Here is a 22,439-nt window from a genome sequence, read left to right as displayed (position 1 = left end):
ACAAGCCTCATTTAAAGCAGACTAGCGTTTGACGTGAGCTATTTGCTACCTCTAATTCTGATTCAAACTAGTCACTACAAGGAACGTGCTGCCCTCTTTATTGCAACGTCACAAAACATTCCAGCTACATTCCATCCAAGGTGAGTGGTTATGTAGCTGGAAGTTGAACTATTCATATAACAGAACGTGTTGGTATCCGACCGCGTTATTCAGTTTACAGTGAGAGTCATTAGCGCCCTCACAGGCTAGACAACCAATGGTCTTTGTCGGAATATCTGACTAATTACGTAACTAATTCCACAGAACAGCATTCTTCTCGAGCAGCTAACAGTACCCTCAGCTTGTCAGGATAATCTCCAATGTTTACTCAACCAAAAGTTTTGTTACCATCTACACAAGAGCCCGCCATCGGTCCTTGTCGTCAGCCAGATAAATTCCATCTACAACCTTCAACTTTTATTAACATTTTTTTCCCATCTGTATCGATACTTCCAAACCTCTTTGTTATTCACAGTGGTATTTATTCATCAGGCTATCAAACTGTAATTTTATATAAATTTATGATGTCCCCCGTGCGTGCTAAATAAATCACCCATCTATTTTACTAGGTTTAAGATTAATAATCCTAATACAATTTGGCGAAGAACACAGTTTGTGAAGATCCTTATAATGTAATCCTTTTTTAAACCTCCTGTAATTTCCTCACTCTTAGGCCCAAGTATTCTCCTAAGCTCAGTCTGGCATTCCTTTAATAATGAGAGACAAAGTTTTAAACCCCGCACAGAGAAGTAAATACGAAAAACTTAAATTGTATATCATTTATATATCTAGGATATTTTTAATATTTTAATTTAGTTCTATTGTATATTATTTATAAATTATCTCAGTAAGCTGTATTAAGTTTATAGGAGAAAGTGTGGAAAACAAGATTACTTTTAAGGAACATAAAAAGAAGTTCTTTAAGTTTAGCCGTGTTGCAATTAATTTTCATACACTAATTATGTATTTAATAATAATTTTACTTTATTTTGTAATTTATTTATAGTTACTTAACTACACTTTCGGTACCTTAGACTATGCTATTATACCATTGAACGAGCAATAAATTAGTAATTAGTTGCAAGTATGAGTGACTCGTGACAGGCCATGTAGTGAAATTGTGTTAGTAGTCCGTTGAGAAACAGAAGACAATGTCACAACACGATTATTTGTTCTGCATTCCTTTCTTTAATGAGAATTAACTGCAGACTGCGGTGTACCCTACTTTTCTCAAGTCACACACCATGCATTTGTAATACAGAGGACTTGACTTACTAATACAATGCGCGAAGTTACCATTCTGAAATTATATAAGAGAAATAAAGCCAGAAAGTGAAAATAACAACCGTTTAACAGAGGAAGAGAGTAAAAATACAGGGTGAGTCATTATTGCCCTTTATAATTTTAACGACAGAAATAAAAAATGCAAATATACTTTTGTCCGATAATGTCTCATTTTCGAGATAATCCACTTTAAATTTATGAGTAGCACGTACTTAGAGATTCTCGGATTGAGATATCTTGGTCGATATCAATATGGTATTTGTCTTTGTTGATAGTGTTGTAATCAACTGTAGTTTGTTATGATTTTGGAAATGCTGAGAGGTTACTCAGCTACGAGGAAAGAAGGAAATACGTAGGATCCGATGTAATTTGTGCCTTAGTTTGGATATGGAAGTGAGGGAACGTGGTTCCATCTGACAGCGTACAAAACGATCTATTCAGACGATGAATATGCAAATTTTTATTTTATATTTGGCAAAGAGCGGAAATTCAGATGTGGCACAAGGGTTGTGTGCTAATACGTTCCCAACCACCATTTTGAACATTTACTCTGAAGTAGTTCATTTGCACTTATTTAGATTCATTTAACAAATAAATAATATATCGCTTCATTTCTTACCAGTGTTGTTAAAATGTCAAAGGCCTCTGCTACAAAATAGAAATGTTACATTGGTACACGGCTCAAGAACAGAGTTATACTTCTGTAGAAGTAATTAAAACTAATTCAGTTTACAGAGACACAACGGTGGTTATGTCGGAATAAGTTTGTTCGTACAAGTGATTGCCTCTTTAATAACCTTGTTTACGGAACAAATCTACATGAAGGGTGGACATGTTTACGAAATATTGGCGATCTGTACGGTTCAAGGAATGTCAAAAACGTAATCAAATTTAAATGGCTGCAATTAAAATATAGACGTTTCCTGACAAACATTTGTACTTGTTTATGGGGATATAACATAACCTGGAATGGAAGACAATAATTGTATTACTCTGTTTATATCCCGATTAATTTGTAAAACTGAGGATGCAATACCGTCCACGTGACAAATATCTCTTTTTGTTTCTTCACATTATGACTAATTTTAAGTAAGAAAACATAAAGTTAATATTCGTCAAGATAGACGAAAAATTTTCCGTGTTTTATTAAACCCTACGGTTAATTATTGTGATCAGAACAGCCAGACACTAGTCCATGTGCTCAGAAATTCACCTTACGTCACAACCTCTCAGAGAACGTCTTCACGATGCATTTTAATATTATTCTTCTCTCATCTGAGCAAGGTCTTCCAATTCAAAATTTCTCAACCTATGGTACGCGTACCACTGGTGGTACGCGAGCCAATGTTGAGTGGTATGTGAACTAAGTAAGAAAATCAAAAGTTAATATTAACATAAATAACAGTTTTCCCTGAACACATTTGGTCAGTGGTACATTTAATGTGTTAGATTAAAATTAATGGTACGCCAGCGAAAATGGTTGAGAACCCCTGTTAAAAGTGATATCTTCACATTCTCTGACTAATTTTTATTATACATTTATCATTTCTACATGCCTTCCCTTCTATTTCTTGTTGATTTAATCGCGGTAATGATATCTGATGTGTAAAAATTACTCATTATGGATCTTTCTGTGGTTGTCTGTTATTTTTTCCTTCCTAATTCTAATTATTGTAAGTTTATGGATCAGAAATTAACATAGACACTGCCGTAATTTTTTGCTTACTAATGACCAAGTATTTATCTCAAATTCAGAAAAAGATTTACGAATAACAGGTCATGAGCTGAATAACTTAATAAATAAATACGGGATGATGATCTCGATAGAAAAGACTAAGACAATGGCATTCTGTGGCCGAAAACCAACAAGAAGTAAATTGGCAATAGATAACAAAATTATTGAACAAATACATACTTTTCTTACCTGAGTTGTTCCTTAACATATGAAGCAGAAAAATACATAGATATTAAATCTTCATAATTTATAGAAGTTACTGGCCTTATCAACATGTGTTTTAAACCATCAAAAGTCCAAAAGCAAACTATAATAAAAAGTTATAATACTTTGGCACTACCAACAATTTTATATGGAAGTGAAAACTGGACATTTACAAATAAGGACACAAAAAATTACAGCTGCCGAGATGAAATTTATGAGACGCACTACAAAGTACACTTGGATGGACTATAAAAGAAATCACGACCTTAAGAGTTAAAAACGAAACCCGTTTTAGACAAAGTTTTGAAATATAAACACAGTTGGCTTCAACATGTTAGCATAATGCAGAGAGACAGACTTCCTACATTATTAAAAAAATACACACCACGTGGACGTAGAAAACCTGGAAGACAGCAGAAGAGACTTTTTAGGCTACGAGTGGATCAATATGACCTAACGCCTTGACTGTTTGATGATGATGATGATGATGATGAAAGCGTGGTATGGTATTTTGTGTACACATTGTTACAAGTGTGTGTGTGTGTGTGTGTGTGTGTGTGTGTGTAAAATAGTGATTGACCAAGTTCTCAGTAATGGCGCTAGATGGCAGAATGTTCTATTTTAGGAATACTAACACCATTTGGTAAAATTTTAGACGCACTTCTAAAATTCTAAAGGACAAAATGAACTAGCGGGTAAATATTTTTTAAAAAGTAAACAAGGAATGAAGATATGAAATAAATTATTACCCGTTACATTTCAACCACTATTTTAAATTGTTTAGATTGCATTTATACGAGTTATAAGATAAGACGAGAAGAATGAGATGGGCGAGGCATGTGGCACGTATGGATGGGACAAGAGGTGTGCACCGGGTATTGGTTGGGAAGCCTGAGGGGAAGAGACCGCTGGGGAGACCTAGATGTAGATGGGAGGATAATGTCAGGCGGGCTCTATGGGAGATAGGAGTTGAAGGAGACAGGGTCCGGTGGAGGGCTTTGGTTAATTCGGTGATGAACCTTCGGGTTTGGTAAGCCATCTAGTTAGTTAGTTAGTTAGTTGGTTTACAAGTCATGAGATAAAAGAGATTAAGCTAGATTCAGTGCTTTCACGGCTATAAGTATGAAGATGCCTATCTTCTGGGACGTACTACCTTCTAGTCTGGTATGTACTTACAGATGTTTTGGAGGAACGTAACTAGTTTCAATATCAGGGGCATTAACCTTCTCTATAACGTCGGTCAGTATCTGCCAGACTACCCGCTGCTATATTTCAGAAGACATCAACTTCACGATAATAAAGTTGCCAGCTGTGACTAAGCTTGTACACTGCATTCATCTGTTAATTATAGTACGAGATATCGATAATGCGCCGTTTTTTATTTTTAATTATCGATTAACATGCCTCAAAATCTAACTCTATAATATTCTTGGTATTCGTTATAGCCTGTTTTAATTGTAATAACACTTATTTCCATGCTGAAGGTCCAGAGTTACAGTTAATTGCTACCGTCGGTTAATTAACTGTCATAGTTTTATGGCTAGTATAATTAAAAACATGTAAATTATACAGTGTTGTATAATTCTGAAGATCGCTTGTGTATACACTATGTTTATTTAGCTGGTTGTTGTGTTGGTATTTGTTCACTTTTACGTAGTATATGAATAATTGTCAAATTTTGATTAGATTGATTATTTGGGCTCCTCTTAGAGGAATACAGATGATGAGTGATTTGAGGTTTTCACAGCGGTGAGTATTCGATTTCTGTCTTCTGGGTTGTTGCGCTATATAGTCTGGTCGATGAATTCATCGCCCTGATGACGGAGGCAGCATGACCTCTGAAACGTTGGTAAACCTCTACCAGACTACACAGCGCAACAACGCAGAAGACAGAAATCGAATACAGATGAATTTGCGTGAATGGGAGAGGATATTAGCCCTCAGTGGATAAATAAATTGAAATAGTTCACTCAAACGAAGCATTTATTTACAACAGATACAATACAAAACAAGCAGCTCTATCAAGAGGATAAACATAAAATGAAACTTGATGGGTATTTACTAGTGAAGGTGCTTTGAGCTAAACACTGACCTAACAAGGTAAAGCAGGAACTAGTGGTAGCTGTATCTAGGAACTGAGTGGGTGTATAGGGGGGCCGCGTGGGAGTACGTGATAACTGGGGCTGCCGCCACGACCTTTTTGACGGGGACAACGACTTTCTTCAAGATTGGCGCTGGATGAGTGGCATGTCCAGACTTCTCGACGATGGCGTTGAACCCGGTGTGTTTGTCAGCTGTGTAGTGAACTGTGCGGATTGTGCCGTCAGGTTCAACCAACTTGTAGTAACCTTCGACTCTGTCGCCGTTTCGCTTCTCAGCCTGCTCTTTGATGTCACCAGTGTGTTCATCCTTGACTCCGTACTTGAACTCGTACTGGGCAGGAGCCTGAAATATATCAAATGAAAATTATGGTGAAGAAAAAGGTTTATTACTACAGATGAAAAATGCGTACAGAAATTTTGGGCGGAAGCCTGAAGAACGTTGGTCAGTTGGATAGTCTAGGGGTAACGAGAGAAAATAGAGTAGAGGAATTTGGACTGAATTCAGCTGACTCAGGACAGGGACAAGTGGTGAGATTTTGTGTAAGACAGTAATGAATATTCGTGTTTCGTAATACGAGAGAATTATCTTGATTGCTTGTGGACTCTCAAGATGGACTCTTGACCACGTGCTTACTTATATGAATGTTGTGTGTATATTTTATTTACATTTTAAGTTGTGGATTCTAAAATTGTTACTTGGATTCTGAAATGTATAAGCATGTAATATTGCCAGTAACAAAATATTTGATGTGTTATTTACTTCAGTCGACTAGGTTTGACTGTAACATGTGCGTATATGAATCACTAACAAATTACTAATCTCTTGGTGTCATTTGTTTACTAACACTGTCTTATTACATGTGTTATGTATGTATATTCTGTGATATTTATGTTGCAGGAAAATTCTAGCATTATTAATACCAACGATTTTTTTACGGATTTTTTATATTACCTCCTATGGTATTTGTTACGATGATTACACTAATACAGTCATTCTATCAGTTAACATGACTACCTAACAAACATGAAGACGTCCCTGGGGCAACGCCCAGCTTCACCTACCATTGACGACCCAGTTCTCCAATAATTCATCCAATTAGTTGGCTTAAGTTACTTCTACCTCTGTTCGTAGTTTAGATTTTATAATTTTGAATTTACATGTTACCTAAATTACAAATATTAGTCCGTCCTTGAACATATTTTAATGTTATCATTTCAGCTTTATCTCCGTACTTACAGCGGTAGTTAACCAAGAGGTTTCCCACCAAAAATTTGCGAGTTTCTCGATTTCATTAATCCGAGTTGTGTGTATCCTTCTAGCACTGAATTGAGAACTGGTTAAGAAAATGTTAAACTTCCAACAAATATTGTAGACACCATGGACGCCTATCACTACCCAACACGTGCACAGAGTAATACAACATACACAAAAGGCTAACACCCCATCTCTCGAGCAGGATTCGAACACACAACCGTATTGTTCCATCGTTTCGAAATCGTACTTGCGTTAGATGTGTAATCCCTGAAATCCGAACAGAACTAAAGTGATATTAGTTAATTAATCGGGAAATATTAACTGAATATTGTAATTGGATGAAGTTCGTTGCTTCGTTTATGTCCATTAATAATATAATTTAATCGGCTTCCATTGGTAAGGGGAAAATGCAAGCTTGTAAAATCTTTGAGCTGTATCTGTGAAACAAGTTGCTGTTTATAATTCGACAATTACAAACAATGCTTTCGAAACTTTGAGGTTGAGTCCCATACATTTATCTGTACTTCAGTAGTAATGTTTCCCCCAAAATAAAATAACGATACTGCTGTTTATGCCTGTAACAATATACGAATAATAATAATAATAAATTTTCTAAATATTTTCTGCTTGGCCAACATCCCGGCCGAGCACAACATCAGGTATCTTCAGAAAACTGCCATTTTATCATTTTCATACATCATTCCAAAGACACTGTCGTAAAATATACAGTCATCCCTCACAATAAAACTATACAGGGTGTTTCAAAAGGTTAGGGCCAAACTGAAGGAGCGTATAGAGAGAACAACTTTCGAATAGGAATCCATGTCCTCCGAAATTATCCTGAGCCAGTCGAGGCCATTGAAGGTAGGGAAGTCTGATAACATACCGCTAAAATAATTTGGTTTGTAAGATTGCTAATGTAATCCTTGTGCATTAATAAAAAACAAAATCAGGCTAGTAGGACAATAGGAAAGTACGATTATTTCAGCGGTATGTTATCAAACTTCCCTACCCTCAATGGCCTCGACTGACTCAGGATAACTTCGGAGGACATGGATTCCTATTCGAAAGTTGTTCTCTCTGAGTCCCTCTATACGCTCCTCCAGTTTGGCCCTAACCTTTTGAATCACTCTGTATAATACATGTAAGACATATTAAAAACAAAATGTATTTCGGAAATAGCTGCTGCACTATGTACCTCAGGGGCAAGATTTGTCTCGGGTGCATAGAAGTAAATACCCTATAAAGTGGTGAATAGATGGGATAAAAATAGTAATAATATCTCACAAATAAACAATCTCAAGGAATAAAAAAATATTCACTAGTTTCCGATCATTTACACGTGAGCCTCGCAACCCAACCCATGAGCTAAATTACTTGTTATTGTAAAATAAAGATAAACTTCACGTTCCGGCTGACTTACTCTCTGTAATCGATCTACTAGTGCTCGTTGGATTTGAGGCTATGTGGGCCCCAGGTCCGGTCTGGATGCTGTGGTGACGAAAAAATCCATGTCTTTGCCGGAATTAAACCCCGTTCTTCCATCCCTAGTCACGTACTGAGTCAATTCGGGTACGCAGAATTTATTTCTTGAGCCCGTTCAATAAAAAGTGCGTAGATTAATTTCTCTATGACAACATGAAAATTGCTTCCAAACCTTTAGTTCGGTCTTTCTGCTCTGGTATTTAATTCGTTTGACAAAAACTTATTGTTTAGAGGATCCTAACACAGTTTTAGATAATGTTAATTGACTTTGTGTTTATTCTATGTATATGAAACTGTTTACTGTGTGAAATACGTAAAATATATTTTGACGTTACTCAACCTGTGAATTTTAGAGGAACGTATTCATGAAAGAAAAGTTACATTTCACTAATTAAACCAAGTATTTAATTTTAAAAATTATAAATTATGTGTCCATAATGACGTAAAATTCTTGGGTAAACTATATAGAGAGATGTAGGATTTGAGGTTTTCACAGCGGTGAGTATGAAGATTTCCGTCTTCTGGGTTGTTGCACTGTGTAGTCTGGTCGATGTTAACCAACGTTTCAGAGGTTATACTGCCTCCGTCATCAGGACGATGAATACCCATCGTCCTGATGACGGAGGCAGTATGACCTCTGAAACGTTGGTTAACATCGACCAGACTACACAGTGCAACAACCCAGAAGACGGGAATCTTTATATAGAGAGATGCTACTTGGCTCATGGGCCAAGTGTGTTTGGCTTGTGCGGAGTTGTTAATTTGATCAAACGCTCGTTGTTTGGAATTTTGTATTGATTGTAGTTTTTAATATGTTGCAACTTATTATCGTGGTGATTAGTACGATCTCTTGTCTGTGCTCGGGAATAAATTGTTACTTAACTTAAGTTGAGATCTTTTGTAAGTTAAATTTGTTACACATAACAAGAAATTCCCACCGTCACAACGTCCCTAATTGTTGAGTTATGAACTATTTCCTACTGTCTTCAAATCTAACCTACATACACGTTTCATGCAACCGTAATTTTCTTTACGTTCTACATAAAAATGTACCTTAAGAAGCTGCAGTTTACATCATTTCCCGATTCTCTATCAAGTGGCGCTAGTTTCGTTTCCACCTCACAAGTTTGTACGTCCCTCGTGTTGTTATTACCGACCGTAGGTAATTAAAAAGTTTAAATTTGGAGTTGTTGTCAATGGCATAATTCTCACCCCAAATTTTGTCTTTAGTGGCTCACGAATTAAAATAGGCTCGGTGTCTGCCAATATTCGCATTCATTAATGCAAATCTTGCGAGAACGTACAGTTGTTGCATGTCGAACTGGAGCACTTACATAGTGTTCGATCTCGACGGCTCCATGGTGAGCGATGGCCAATGCGGGTGCAGGAGCTACCGCCACCTTAACCGGTGCGTAGTGGTCGTATATTGAGATTGGTGTGGCAAGCGTAGAGGCCGTCAGGGTTGCCAACAAAGTAACGATCTGGAAAAAAATATCGGTTAGCTTACTCACACTGCGATAAACTTATTTTAATGCAAACACTACCCACGTTGCAACATTGAAACACTGCCTTTGATTTGGAGGAGATAAAATAACACGTTTATGTGTTTCTTCTAATCCATTTAGCGCGTAAATCAAGAAAAAATGAAGTGAACGGTGTTCATGACTTTCACACAAAAGCAATGTTCCCAGCAATGGCCAACTCTTTTTTGCGGCCCTCAGAAAACAAAGAGTCTGATATTTGACGCACTGTATAGACTGTAACACAGGCGTTGTATAATTTGAGTAGAACACAAGAATTTCTAAAGCCTCTTGTTATTCTTCTGCAAGCAGTTATTTTAATTAAATTAATATCAAAGCTTGTACGATATTAGTGAGTTTAGAAATATTCGTTTCAAATGAGTGATTCTAATTCCCCTTGACAGTCTCCCGCTCTCACGAAACGAGTATACGAACCAGAGGAACAATGATTGCTACCTTCAGACTGTTTTTAAGGCATCGAACAGAATACATTCCGGTTTTATTAACAATTCATAACCTTCTTTGAACAAAATTTACTCCAAGGAGCGGAGTTATTATTGAAAAGCTAGTAGTCATAACAGTAAATAAATCTCCTATTTGTAAAATTTACTGTGACCTCCTGTTACTTCTAATATGTTAGGTCCAAATATCCTTATAACCAATTATTCTTAAGCATTTTCAGTATATCTTGTTTCTTCGGAGTTTAAACCCCATACAAAGAAAAATGTTAATTTTGAACATGACGCTGAATAAGATAGGTAGGTAACTGATATACTCCTACATCTGAACAACTTATGAAAGGCTAATATCTTACCAATGGATCAATGTCAGTAATTAATTTAGTACGACCGTGTATTAATTGTTCATTCCAATTAATTTTACTGGTATAATAACCCACATTATGATGATAGCTGTCTTCTGGGTTGTTGTGCTGTGTAGTCTGGTAGAAGTTTACCGACGTCGGTAAACTTCTACCAGACTACACAGCACAACAAGCCGTCTTCAGACTCACCGCCGTGAAAACACCAAGTCAAACCCACATTATGTCCCTCACAAATTAACAGGTAATGGACCGAGCAACTTCGTGTAGCGTATTCTCTTGAATTGTACTTTGGAACTCCACGATTCGAATTGCCTTGTTGGTTTTTGAAAGGGATCACTGGTCCAGGGTGTTTTGGACGAACACATAATAGTATTTTTACGCATTTCAAGACCGACTCCTTCAAAATCGTTACTTACCGGTTTTGATCATCTTACCTTTTCATTCAATCTTTAAATAGGAATAAGTAATTCCACAAATAGATTCAATTCAAAGGATTAACAAGCACTCTGCCTGACTGAAACATATGTACTGTTGTACCTTTGCTTATTTGTGCACGATAACCGAGCAGATTAGCTGGAAGATAACATGTCTGAATTCTATCTCCAGTAAAGTATCTCACATCAAAATTAATTTATGAATGATAAATTAGTTCGGTTTCTAAAAACCAAATATTTCAATTACTCCTCAGGTAACACGTTAACAAAATAAATACTATTGATTTTTAATTTATATATACATTTATAACTACAAAATTATTTATATAATTTTACTAACTTGTATTTTAGTTAGTTAAACACGAAATAAATAGAAATATACGACCAATTGAATAATATTATTATTCACTTTTTTAAATGACTTGCTTTATCAACTCATTAAACTATTTGTTTCGGTTTATATATGTCTAGATATAATCCGATAGGTCTGAAACACTGTGTGATAAATGATGCTAATTTAGCAAAATTTAAATACCAAATCATAAACAGTAAAAGTATATTTTGAAATGCAATTTTCTATAAATTCTGCTTTCATTAGTCACGTGTTATTTTAAATATTCTCGTAAGAGGGCAGTGGCCGTCAGATGCGAAGGAAAACCAGCTTCGGTCTTGTGGTCGTGAACCTGCATTACTAATGAGGTTCCGCGTTGCTACGAGGCTGCTTTCAATGTATATACTTATCAAGAAGCAATAATTATAATTATTATGGTTTTACTCTTTAATAGCTTGTCTAAGTATGTACTATTACAGACCATTATTTTTAGAAAACATGCCGTTATTTCTCACACATTTATTGTGCATTTATTTCAGTATTTATTTTAAATTCTTTTGTGATCAAAGGCGTATGTTTACGGCATCCAAGAGATGAAACCACAATCATGTGCTGTAAATTGCAATAACTTGGTACTGTCATTACGTACTTCAGAATTTTATCCTGGAATTTGGCTGGAGGGACTGAGGAAATACATATATAATTTGAACTAAAACGAGCTGGTCTTCCAAACCGATATTCGAACTTCATAGCTTCCTGTTTGAAGTCGATAGCTTTGCTTTTGATTCACAGTAGCTTACTCTTATGTTCTTTTTTAATTTCTCTGATTTTAACTACATTGTTGTTATGGAGACTGTCTGTTGAAGAATTATATGCATTGTGTACTCTGTTGCTGCTGAAAACCGAAATACTGCTTACAGAGTTTTAATTTGTTTATTTATTAATAGGTTTGAATATTTTTACACATACATTGTAGATACAATTTAGGTGTAACGTAACTGAACATAATCTTATTAAATTTAGTTTATCTCTCCGTTTTAACAGAAATATATCTCACAAAATTTTACAAAACGTTATCAGATTATTTTTATATTCTTTCGGAAATAAATATCTGCCATGAATGAATTTATAAAAAAATTCTTTTTTGGACGCAGTTTGTAGTTCATGGTGATCATGAATATAAAAATATAAAATATTTTGGCTTGTAAGACTTTTTGCGCTTTTATTTATCTGATCATTGAATATTGATGTTGAGATTTAATGATTTGCATGTCTTTTAAGTGTCTTCGGCGTGTAACTTTTGCTACCTTCTCGTTGTAATTTCTAATCTAAGTTACTTTATTTAGAATACTTGAAATCCGAAAATAGTTGAATTTCCTAATTTGCTGTGCGAATATTTTCGTCTCAAAAAGGACTTTAAATATCAGAAATTTTATTTTCACTCATTTGTAACGTTAAAAATCGCAACGATTATCTCTCCCTGAAATCAGACTTACGTGAAGGGAAAAATCTTGCCTAACTTCCAAATATTAATTACATTCAGTTTCTTAAAATCATTTTCTCTACATTAATCGTTACAGTGAACAATAGCATGATAGAAATATTTTTGTGTTTACGATTTTTTAGACAAGAAACGTCAGCTGCTGTGGAGAATCTGAAGTAGTTACTCCATCATATTCCGAAAGAAGAAAGAAAAAGCATGTAAACGCCCAGGTCTTCGAGACTACAAGGTAGGATAATGGTTGCACGATAATAAGTATTGCTGTAGAAGTAGTTAGAAATTAATTGAAGGAATTCAGAAGATTTATGGTCTTAGCAAGTGGCTACACGTCGAGAACAGAATTTATATTTTCCAACGTTACAAATATTTCTATCGCTTTGAAGGGCGAATGTAGAATTAAATTTCATGTTATTTAAATTTTGCTTCTCTTGTGTCTACAAATTGGTAAGCCGAAGTGTATTAAATGGAGCCTCAATGAGTCCACCAATTGCAGTCGTATTTGAGCCACAAATTATGGAAATTAATAGAGTGGAATATCTTACTAAAATGCATTTCTATTCATAAAATACGTGCACTAGCTTCTGGCCATAGGAATTTTACTGACATCATGAATTTTGCAGTATTTGTGCGGTATGAAGTTAGGTCAATGCATGGCTAAAATACTTACTTCGTGTATATTTTATATTTTTTGGTTTAGTGTATTTATTAAATAAAATCGATCAGGGTTGATTGAATGTTGCTGTTTTATTTAGGAAATTCTATCCGGAATGTTATGTACAGAAAAATCAGATATGAAATATTTGTCATAATGTAAATGTATTTTTCGAACTGACTAATAAAATTATTATTATCTGCCTTCATACAAGAATTCAGTACTACAAGGTTTGATATTTCGTTACAAATCTGTCCTTATTTTACTAGCGTCCGACGTCGATTGTTTACGCAACAAAACCTGTAATTATCATGTGTTGTGTGATATTGATTGTATTTAAATCATAACATGACGCTCCAATGTAATCTGATGTATTTACGGACATTTAATTTGTTTACGAAGTTGAAGATTTCTAACGATGGAATGAAAGGTGCTGTAATTTCTTTGCTGTATCTATAATTTAGGTGTTTAAAGAAAACAAGAATTTTCGGAAGTTGCTTGATCAGGAACCCCAGTAGATTAGGCTTTTGTATCCCTGTTACCTGAAGATGGAAGTATAAATAACTTCCGAAACGTTGTGCTTTTCAAAACACCGAAATATACGAAATTATATATTTTTATTTAAAAATTTACTATTTTTAATTTAGATCAGTAAATAAATTTTCATTTCTGGTCCATTGAACCTCCATCCTCGTGTTACTTATGGGTGTAATAAGTTAAATTGCTTGTTAAATATGCACTTACTGTGAAAGTAAACATTTTCTCTGTTGTCAGCTGAAGACAAGTCTTGACCACTCTGTTACTCAGTTGTGAATGCTCTGTTGAAGGGACCCGATTTATATATATATACTGTGACTCTTATCGGCTAGTAAAAGGTTGACCAAATGAAACCCCTCACCTCTCTTGTGTGACACTGCTTTATTTTATTCGCAGTTTTTTCTCGTACAAATCAATACTTTGGTTACATAAATCCACTTAACGACATGTCCCCACCTTATTACGCTAGGTTAATCCATAGACAAGTGCGTACAGTAAATAAAACATTAAGTCTTAATGGATAAAATAGGAGAAAGACGGATTTCAATATTATAGGTCAGTTAAATGTAATATATTTTCTTCAGGCCTGACTTTTACTTTATGCCATTAACTGTTGTTGGGGTGATAGTGTTTCATGTAAAATGGTTGTATGTATTACTATGAGGAACGTAGTGGGGCGAGAGCTATCACAGTATTTAAAATGTGGGGCTCTGTTAATCGTAATGTGGCATTGATTTTTATTATTCAAATGCAGGTCTATAGACTTTCCCTTTCTCTTTCGACGCTTACGAGACATGAATTCAGCCACACGTCGCCCTCAGGGTATATTTGTGGCAAATTAGTTTGTGTTCTCACAGATGTCGCCCCTTGTAGACAGAAAAAAATAGAAGAATCACTTCAATTCGCTGCTGATTGGCTGAATGGTACTTGGTGTGGAATCTATATCACATTTTTGGTCACGTTTTTGAATTGACATATAAATAAACTTACTTATAAATTATGTAAGGATATAAGGAATACCTCAGCTTGAACATGCTATTCGGTGTTTATGTTATATAAGTAAATTACATTAACGTAGTTTAACTTTACCTATCTTTGCCCTACCTTGAAATATGTGAACTTGTGTTGCAATAATTGGTTAAAACTTCAGTACGCCTGTCAATGATACATTATAATAACGTTTTATAAATTTTGTTAGAAACTTAGCCAGTCACATGTTTTTTAAATTTTCGGACGCTATCGAATTACGTTCACATACACGTAATTAACAAGCCACGGTGGTCTAGCGGTTAGAACGCTGGCCTTGTAATCCTGGGGTCTCGGGTTCGATTCCCGGCGGTGCCCGAATTTATAACTTGTGTTGGGCAAGGCCGTGGTCTAGGCAACACGGAGTTTTCCTCCGGGGGCTTCCCTGGTTTCTCCGTGGCATCCCAACAATTACTCCATTCACACACAGAAGAAGGCATCTGCCAAGAACGTATATGAACAGGTCCCAGTCCGAGAAAAGGATGGAAGGATCCTGTTCATATGGACCTGTCGCCAGACAGAACACTAAAAAAAAAAACAAAAAAAAAACACGTAATTATATTTGTCAATCTACAAATATTTTTATTTTAGAAAAAGCAGTGTATAAAACCAAGAATGGAAACTATTGTGCAATTTGTGTTGAAGGTGTACACGGAAACACGTGCCCTAAGAGAGTCCACATAAAGTACCAGTTGGAGGGAAGCACCATTTTAAAGTGGTGCTATTGTGTACATGAAAATTGGTACAGTTACCTAACGAGGTTGCAAGAAGGTTGGCATTGGACAATAGAAGCAGGAATGTGGAAAGAAAATTACATGGCAAGGAACCACACTGCCTAGGACTTGGGTGAATATTTGACGAGAAATGTCCTGCGAAAAAAAAGAAAAAAAGAAATTGTCATTGTCGATTTTATGCTGTCGTGACTTCAGAATTTAACAGACCCTGAGGAAATCTAGATTTACGAATTCCACGAAACAGAAGACTCGAACAGTTTGTGCAACGTAGGAAGGGTTTAATAAGCTTAAACGTTGAAAAGAAGAAGACTCCTATTTTAACACTCGCATTTTGAATGATAAGAGGCAGGAATCCTCGGCGTGCAGAGGGGAGATGAATGTCTTGATTCATGATTTTCGAAAAACCTGCGCATATTTTGAATGCCTGTGTCCAACTGTTTAATTAAGCGTTTTTAACCAACTCCTATTCAGGTGTTTTGAACTCTGACAGTTACATTTTTGTTTGACGTCGAAAATTTTACAAGCCTTTATTGGAATTCGAAAAAAAAGCTTCTATAAAGAAATTTATATTGTGTGTGTGTGCGCGCTCGTTCTTCTGAGAATTAAGTGTAAGTTGTTAAATTGTGTTCACGGAAAAAGGATCTATCTCACAGATACTGAAAATACATGATTATGTTGCCCCTCCGGGTTATGATGGCATGTGGACACCGACATAACGGATAAAATAATATGTGTACTGTATATACAGCACCCAGAAGGAAAACATCGTCTTTACCGCCGTGAGAAAATCTCGTACTATGCATCACGCTTTCATACAAAATTAAGTCGCGACTCTGATCTAAGGAAGGATTCTTCTCAATACGACAGAGGTGCAGTGATGATTTATTTCAATAAGTTCTTCAGTAACATGTCATTGGATGATCGTATTTTACCCCTTTCGATGCTGGTAGGAGATAATGTAACTAGGAATGTTTACATTATCCCCTAAAAAAAATATTGCACTCCACTTCATGTGGTAGTTATTCAAAAATTACTGCTTTTTCAGTAGTTAAAATTGTAAAGTTAATTTCACCCATTTAATTTCACTGACAATTTGCATTTTTCTCCCCTTGTTATGACACCGTTAAAACACTCGTGCAGAGATTATTCGTCTCGGTTCAAACAACTTTCAGTTCTTTTCAGTAGTGAAGTTACTAAGGCATTGGAATTAAAACCATTTCGATAGTTTTTTTTTTTTTACATTCTCCGAATGTCTTGTTAGATAATAAGCAAACATCAGACAACATATTTTTGAAACACGTTCCGGTAATCAATAGCCAATTAGAAAATTAACGTCCGTGTTAATTTAAACACGACCAGAAACAAATATTATAGCGTGCAATAGACCGTAACGAAGAACAATTCCAGCAAGAATGATTACTGAATGAAAATGAATGGTGGATGTGAGTATTATTAATACACATTTTATTGCTGTGTTACGTACGTGAAGAACAAAAGGTTATGAAATTATAAATCAGTTGTATTCTATAACACAGACATTATAAAATAATTGTATTTCACTCATAAGCCGGTATAAATAGACATGCACGTTGGTATTCTGTAAAGGAGCTTATTTGAGCTTTCCATTTACACAGTAATTAATTCAATTGTTTATTTTAATTACGTAAATTACTGAAGCAGATAGACCATTTTGGAGAGTAGACTAGACCCGCCAACATTGACGTAAATGGAACTCCTTGATGCAATTTATTAAGTATTATGATTCCAAATTTCATTGAAAGTCAAAATTTATTATATATTTTTTTCTATAAAACACCAATCAATAAGAATCTAGAATTTTAGTACCCAGAAAAACCTATAATGATGTGATCTACGTCACTCTGATAATTCCAGCCTCTGCTGACTGATTACACAAGAACAATAAATATAAATTAGGGTGCAACAAGGAAATTTCATTCTGCCTTCGAAGTTACTTACGTTCTAATATTTTACCCAACTTCTTATGAAATAGCCGAAACAACTTATCTTCTCTCTTCCATTTAATAATATTTCTAACCAGAAAACAGCTTGTTTCTACTCTAGGTCAAACTTCTTATGCGTCCAGGTACGTACCCATTATACCAACACTTGTAAAGAAATCTCAAGGATCCAACCGAATGTTATTTGAATCAAACATGTTTAAATGTAGCCTTCGTATCTATTAGTTTGATCACTTAAAGAGAACTACCTGACGATGATTTTATAAAGTCTAAACACAATGGATTTTAATAAACATTGAAAATACAACCTCAAAACGTGTGTAGATGGACTGTCAACCTAGCGCTTATGAAAGAATACATTAGTTACATCTGTTTACTACGCGTGCACACGCCTTCAGCTGTCAGTTATCAGTCAGTAGTTTAAAAACTCCAAACATTTTTTTGTAAATATTACGTTTATAAAGGTCGTAACAGTTTATTGGAGGACTCCATACCCTGCGGATTTAATTTTCCTTTAATCGACGGACTTAAAATATTTGGCGTAAATTACAAATTATGGAACTTCTTAACACTTTTTATTCATTGTCGATTGTGGTCTCCTTGGTTGTGACACTGTTTATTTTTGTAGATGATTACCAAAATTCCGGAGGAATTAACAGTCTTTTGTCCATCTTTTATTCTCTTCAGCACCCAGGCCTCTTGACATCACTATATAAAATCACATATACAAACTTTTACACTTTAAAACAACGATATCGTACCAGATGCGTTTCAACCTCGTGAGGTCATCATCAGTGGTATATTAAAATCAGTCCATTAAATTCATATAATTCAGGGGTTCTCAACCTTTTTCGCTGGCGTACCACTAATTCTAATTTAACACATTAAATGTACCACTAATCAAATGCGTTCAGGCAAAACTTATTTATGTTAATATTATCTTTTGATTTTCTTACTTAGTTCACGTACCACTCAACATTGGCTCCCGTACCACCAGTGGTACGCATACCATAGGTTGAGAAATGCTGATATAGTTCATACGACAACGTGTTGTTACAAAGCACTGTGTTCCTTTATGTCAGGTTTTTAAACCACACTTTAAGTATTACCAACGAACATGTAATGATCCACGACGGTCCGGGTTCAGACGGCGCACGGTGGACAACAACGTAAGTCAGCGTGATCCAACTGGCGGCCTGCGGGCCGGATCCGGTCCGCGAAAGTATTATGGATTTGTTACTAGTTAGAACAAACACATTTTCTTCGAAGTTGATAAAAGAACATTCTGCTCAGTGTTCTCACTAAAACCATTGACATTAAAAGCATAATATGTACGTACTACTGGTACAAATTAATATTGTATCAAATACAAGCTGTTAAAGTAGCGGAGATCAAATAATTTGTGTAAGTTTTCAAGGTAAATATTATGAGAGATAAGAGCTGTTGTAAGAACAAATTTAAAATAATATACACCTCTAAATAAGTTTTGTGCACGTTTAAATAAAATTTATATTTCAGCATATGCAATGGTAATTTGTCATTTCTGAATAAGTATTATTGAAGATAACGACAATGCAAAAATAGTGACAGTAGGGTTTCTTGGCCCTTGGGTCCAACAGGAAAAATATTCTGGCCCGGGCGAGGAAAAAAGTTGGACCACTCTGTCGTAAGACACAAGAGAGACTTCGGTCATTGGACATAGAGCTCCAACACAAGAACACATCCACCTCGAATAGAACGACTCGACCCAGCACATGTGGGTGACTCAATTGGGCAATACACCAGTTTGTGTGCAGCATAAACCATAAAATGTGATATTACAAAAGTGTGGGTCTATAAATATGACAGTGTCACAGTGTCATTTTGACAACACTTTGTTATATAAGCTATATGAATTTAATTTAATATGTTAATGGACTGATTTTAATATGCCACTGATGATGACCTCGTAAGGTTAAAACGCGTCTGGCATGATATAGTTGTGTTTAAAGTGTAAAAGGTTTGTTTATATATGTGATTTTGTGTAGTGATTCGATACTAAACGTTATGCAAGGTTTTAAAATCTCTTGGCATTGTCACTTTATATATGACTTTTTTTGCTGAGACTAAATGTGTTAAATTTTTCTCGGTCGGCCACGGCATCAATTCAGAGCAGTAGTCTAATCTCTCAGGGAATGGTGACGTCATAAGCATTGGACGTTTAACTTTTGATCCGAGCTGGCGCCTCTGGCCGCTGAAGAATTGCTTCGCCCCCAGTTTATATTCTTGTAAGGTAGGTAGCCACGGTGGTCTAGCGGTTAGAACTCTGGCCTTGTAATCCTGGGTTCGATTCCCGGCGGTGCCCGAATTTATAACTTGTGTTGGGCAAGGCCGTGGTCTAGGCAACACGGAGTTTTCCTCCGGGGGCTTCCCCGGTTTCTCCGTGGCATCCCAACAATTACTCCATTCACACACACAGAAGAAGGCAATGGCAAACCACTTCTGGATCATCTGGCAAGAACGTATATGAACAGGTCCCAGTCCGAGAAAAGGATGGAAGAATCCTGTTCATATGGACCTGTCGTCAGACAGAACACTAAATAAATAAATGAAAAGGTAGGAGGACAAGGTCCAACACTGTTGAATATAACAGGTTGAATTAAATTACAATTTTTGTTTTTTTATAATAGAACTGAACACGTGTAGGGTACGGAATATGTTTCTAAATGTAATAAGGATATAGTTTAAAAGTAAAGAACTCACAAATAGATTAAATTAACAGGATGCATGCTCGTAAGAAGCGGTTTAATGGGCAAGTAGCGGAAAAAATTACTTTCTGATTTTCGGTACCCTCCTTTCAATTAGCTTTTATTTCTTCCTATTTATGCCTTCAGGAAAGCTGATTTCGGGTGCCGTAGCACATATTTTTTCGTACAGTTACTTTGGTGCTGTCATGACGTAATTGTGACATGTGGATCTACTTGTCAGACATTTTTCATCATTCAATAGCTTCATTACTGGGGAAAGCCTTAAATTCGTTGCGTAACTGGTTCATTTGCTTTGATGCCGTGTATTTAGATGAAGCAGTGCGGCGCCGTTCATTTAGCGAACACACTTGTACGAACACATGTATTTCTGTCACGTTTCACGTCCATCCACGTGAGGAGCATAATATTTAATTTCTTGTGATACTTCACGAAATTATTTTTCTTTTAGTGTAATTGTTAGAAGTGTTTTCGCAGTGCGCATTATTCAAAATTATATATATATATATACATATATATATATATATATATATATATATATATATATATATATATATGCATTACAGACTAATTAATGAATGTTTTTGCAACTGATGATGACCTCTTAAGGTCGAAACGCGTTTGGCACAATGTGTTATTTAATGTGTAAACAGTTTTGTTTGCATGCATGATTTTTATACATCAATACACTGCACGGTATGAAAAGTTATAAGATAAGGCAGGTCGGTCAAAGAAGGTTAGTCTTTGTTCCTGGGAAGTGGTCGTGTACTGAGACAGAGTCAGCCTGAGAGATGTTGTATGTATGTCTTCATATCATGATTTGAGACCTTTAGGGATCTCTCATTAAGAAAATTGACACTTCGACTGAAACTCAAAATTTTTCCCTTCCTAGTAAGAGACAAATTCGTTTGTGTTATAACTTCTTGTTTATTCAGTAACATTAAACGAACATTTGACTGTCGTTTTAGCTCAATTCGTAATATTTTTTCTATAAAATATATGGCATTTCAAATACTTCTGAGGCTGTTAATTATACTTTGAAGCATACATTTATTCATAAAAATATACAAATTTGAAGAAATACAGATTTTTTTTTCATATTCTAATTACTACTGAGGAATCTGATACATAAGTTCCCTAAAAAATCTAGGATTATAAAGTATGAAAATACAACGTTATACATAAAAAATATGGTTGTTTCTGATATTCAGTTTACGTGGCAGTGAACCTCCATAGCCATGTCCTGGAGCGTCGCTGTAGTCTGCGGCAAGAGGCCCGTAGGCTTCGGTGGGTGACCCTGCATAATAATCAGATAAGCTTGTAGCAGTCGCGTACGAACTCCTTGGAGTAATTCTTCGAGGGTAAGAAGGAGCGTAGTTGGGGTGGTCGGAGCGTGGGAAAGCGGGTGCCATTTGGGGGTATCCGGGAAGACTCTGGGCCTGAGTGATAGTGAGTGGATGTCTGGCGTCTCCTGACCAAGTGACTACAGCGTTAAATCCGTTCAGATCATCAGCGGTATACTCCACTGTCCGGGTGGTGCCGTCAGGTTCAACCACACTGTAGTGTCCGTCAACTCTGTCGCCATTTCGTCTTTCAGCTTGTTCTTTGATGTCGTTGGTTTGTGCATCATTAACATCGTAATTAAACTCGTAGTTAGGTGAAACCTGAAAATCATAATACATATTTATTGAAATAAAATACCCTTAACTTGAAAAAACAGTGCTAATTTAGCAATTCTTGTTGTTCTTCTATAAATTTCAAGGGAGACAGTGGCTTACAGAATACTTATGCTTCTTGGAATTTATAAGTAGGCGTAGAGCCAGAAAGCAATTTAAGAGACAGACTGCTATTTGATAAATTTAGAGAAATTATTCTGTTGAATATGTCGAGAACGCACCTGAATTGAAAATCTCCATAATCAAAATTTTGAATTGATTGTGTGTTTATGCAAGACATTACAAGAAAATAAAAGCATGTGATTTAATATAAACAGAATTTCCCAAAAAATGCATATATATTATAATGCTGAATATTGTGTGTATACATCTTTTTTG

At 35.7% G+C, this 22,439-nt stretch overlaps 1 protein-coding gene and 1 long non-coding RNA gene across 2 annotated transcripts in view; one reads left to right on the top strand and one right to left on the bottom strand.

Moving 5' to 3' along the window:
- LOC147873734 (uncharacterized) overlaps nucleotides 1-22,439 on the top strand; it is a 60,109-nt gene that overhangs the window by 19,722 nt on the left and 17,948 nt on the right. Inside the window, exon 2 of the long non-coding RNA XR_015535312.1 lies at nucleotides 12,839-12,942. This is a non-coding gene — a long non-coding RNA (uncharacterized LOC147873734). The remainder of the gene's footprint in view (nucleotides 1-12,838; nucleotides 12,943-22,439) is intronic.
- Nucleotides 5,228-14,202, bottom strand: LOC110828675 (cuticle protein 19-like). Its single transcript, XM_022061604.2, has 3 exons — nucleotides 14,110-14,202; nucleotides 9,439-9,585; nucleotides 5,228-5,707 (listed from the first exon to the last, which is right to left on the bottom strand). Exons 1-3 carry the CDS (start codon nucleotides 14,122-14,124, stop codon nucleotides 5,375-5,377), a joined length of 495 nt encoding a protein of 164 aa, XP_021917296.2. The 5' UTR covers nucleotides 14,125-14,202; the 3' UTR covers nucleotides 5,228-5,374.

Source organism: Zootermopsis nevadensis, unplaced genomic scaffold, assembly GCF_977971745.1.
Source record: "Zootermopsis nevadensis isolate Lab colony 2312 unplaced genomic scaffold, Znev_1.0 Znev_ptg000016l, whole genome shotgun sequence".
NCBI classification, from domain to species: domain Eukaryota; kingdom Metazoa; phylum Arthropoda; class Insecta; order Blattodea; family Termopsidae; genus Zootermopsis; species Zootermopsis nevadensis.
Note: the sequence above shows the minus strand (reverse complement) of the source record. Positions and strands in the feature narration are given on the sequence as shown.

Bases quoted from the DNA above. Each gene is read 5' to 3' on its own strand.
- LOC110828675 (XM_022061604.2), bottom strand. The intron at 5,708-9,438 runs GTAAGTGCTCCA...GATATATTTCAG, and splicing joins CCGTCGAGATCGAACACTAT to GCTCCTGCCCAGTACGAGTT.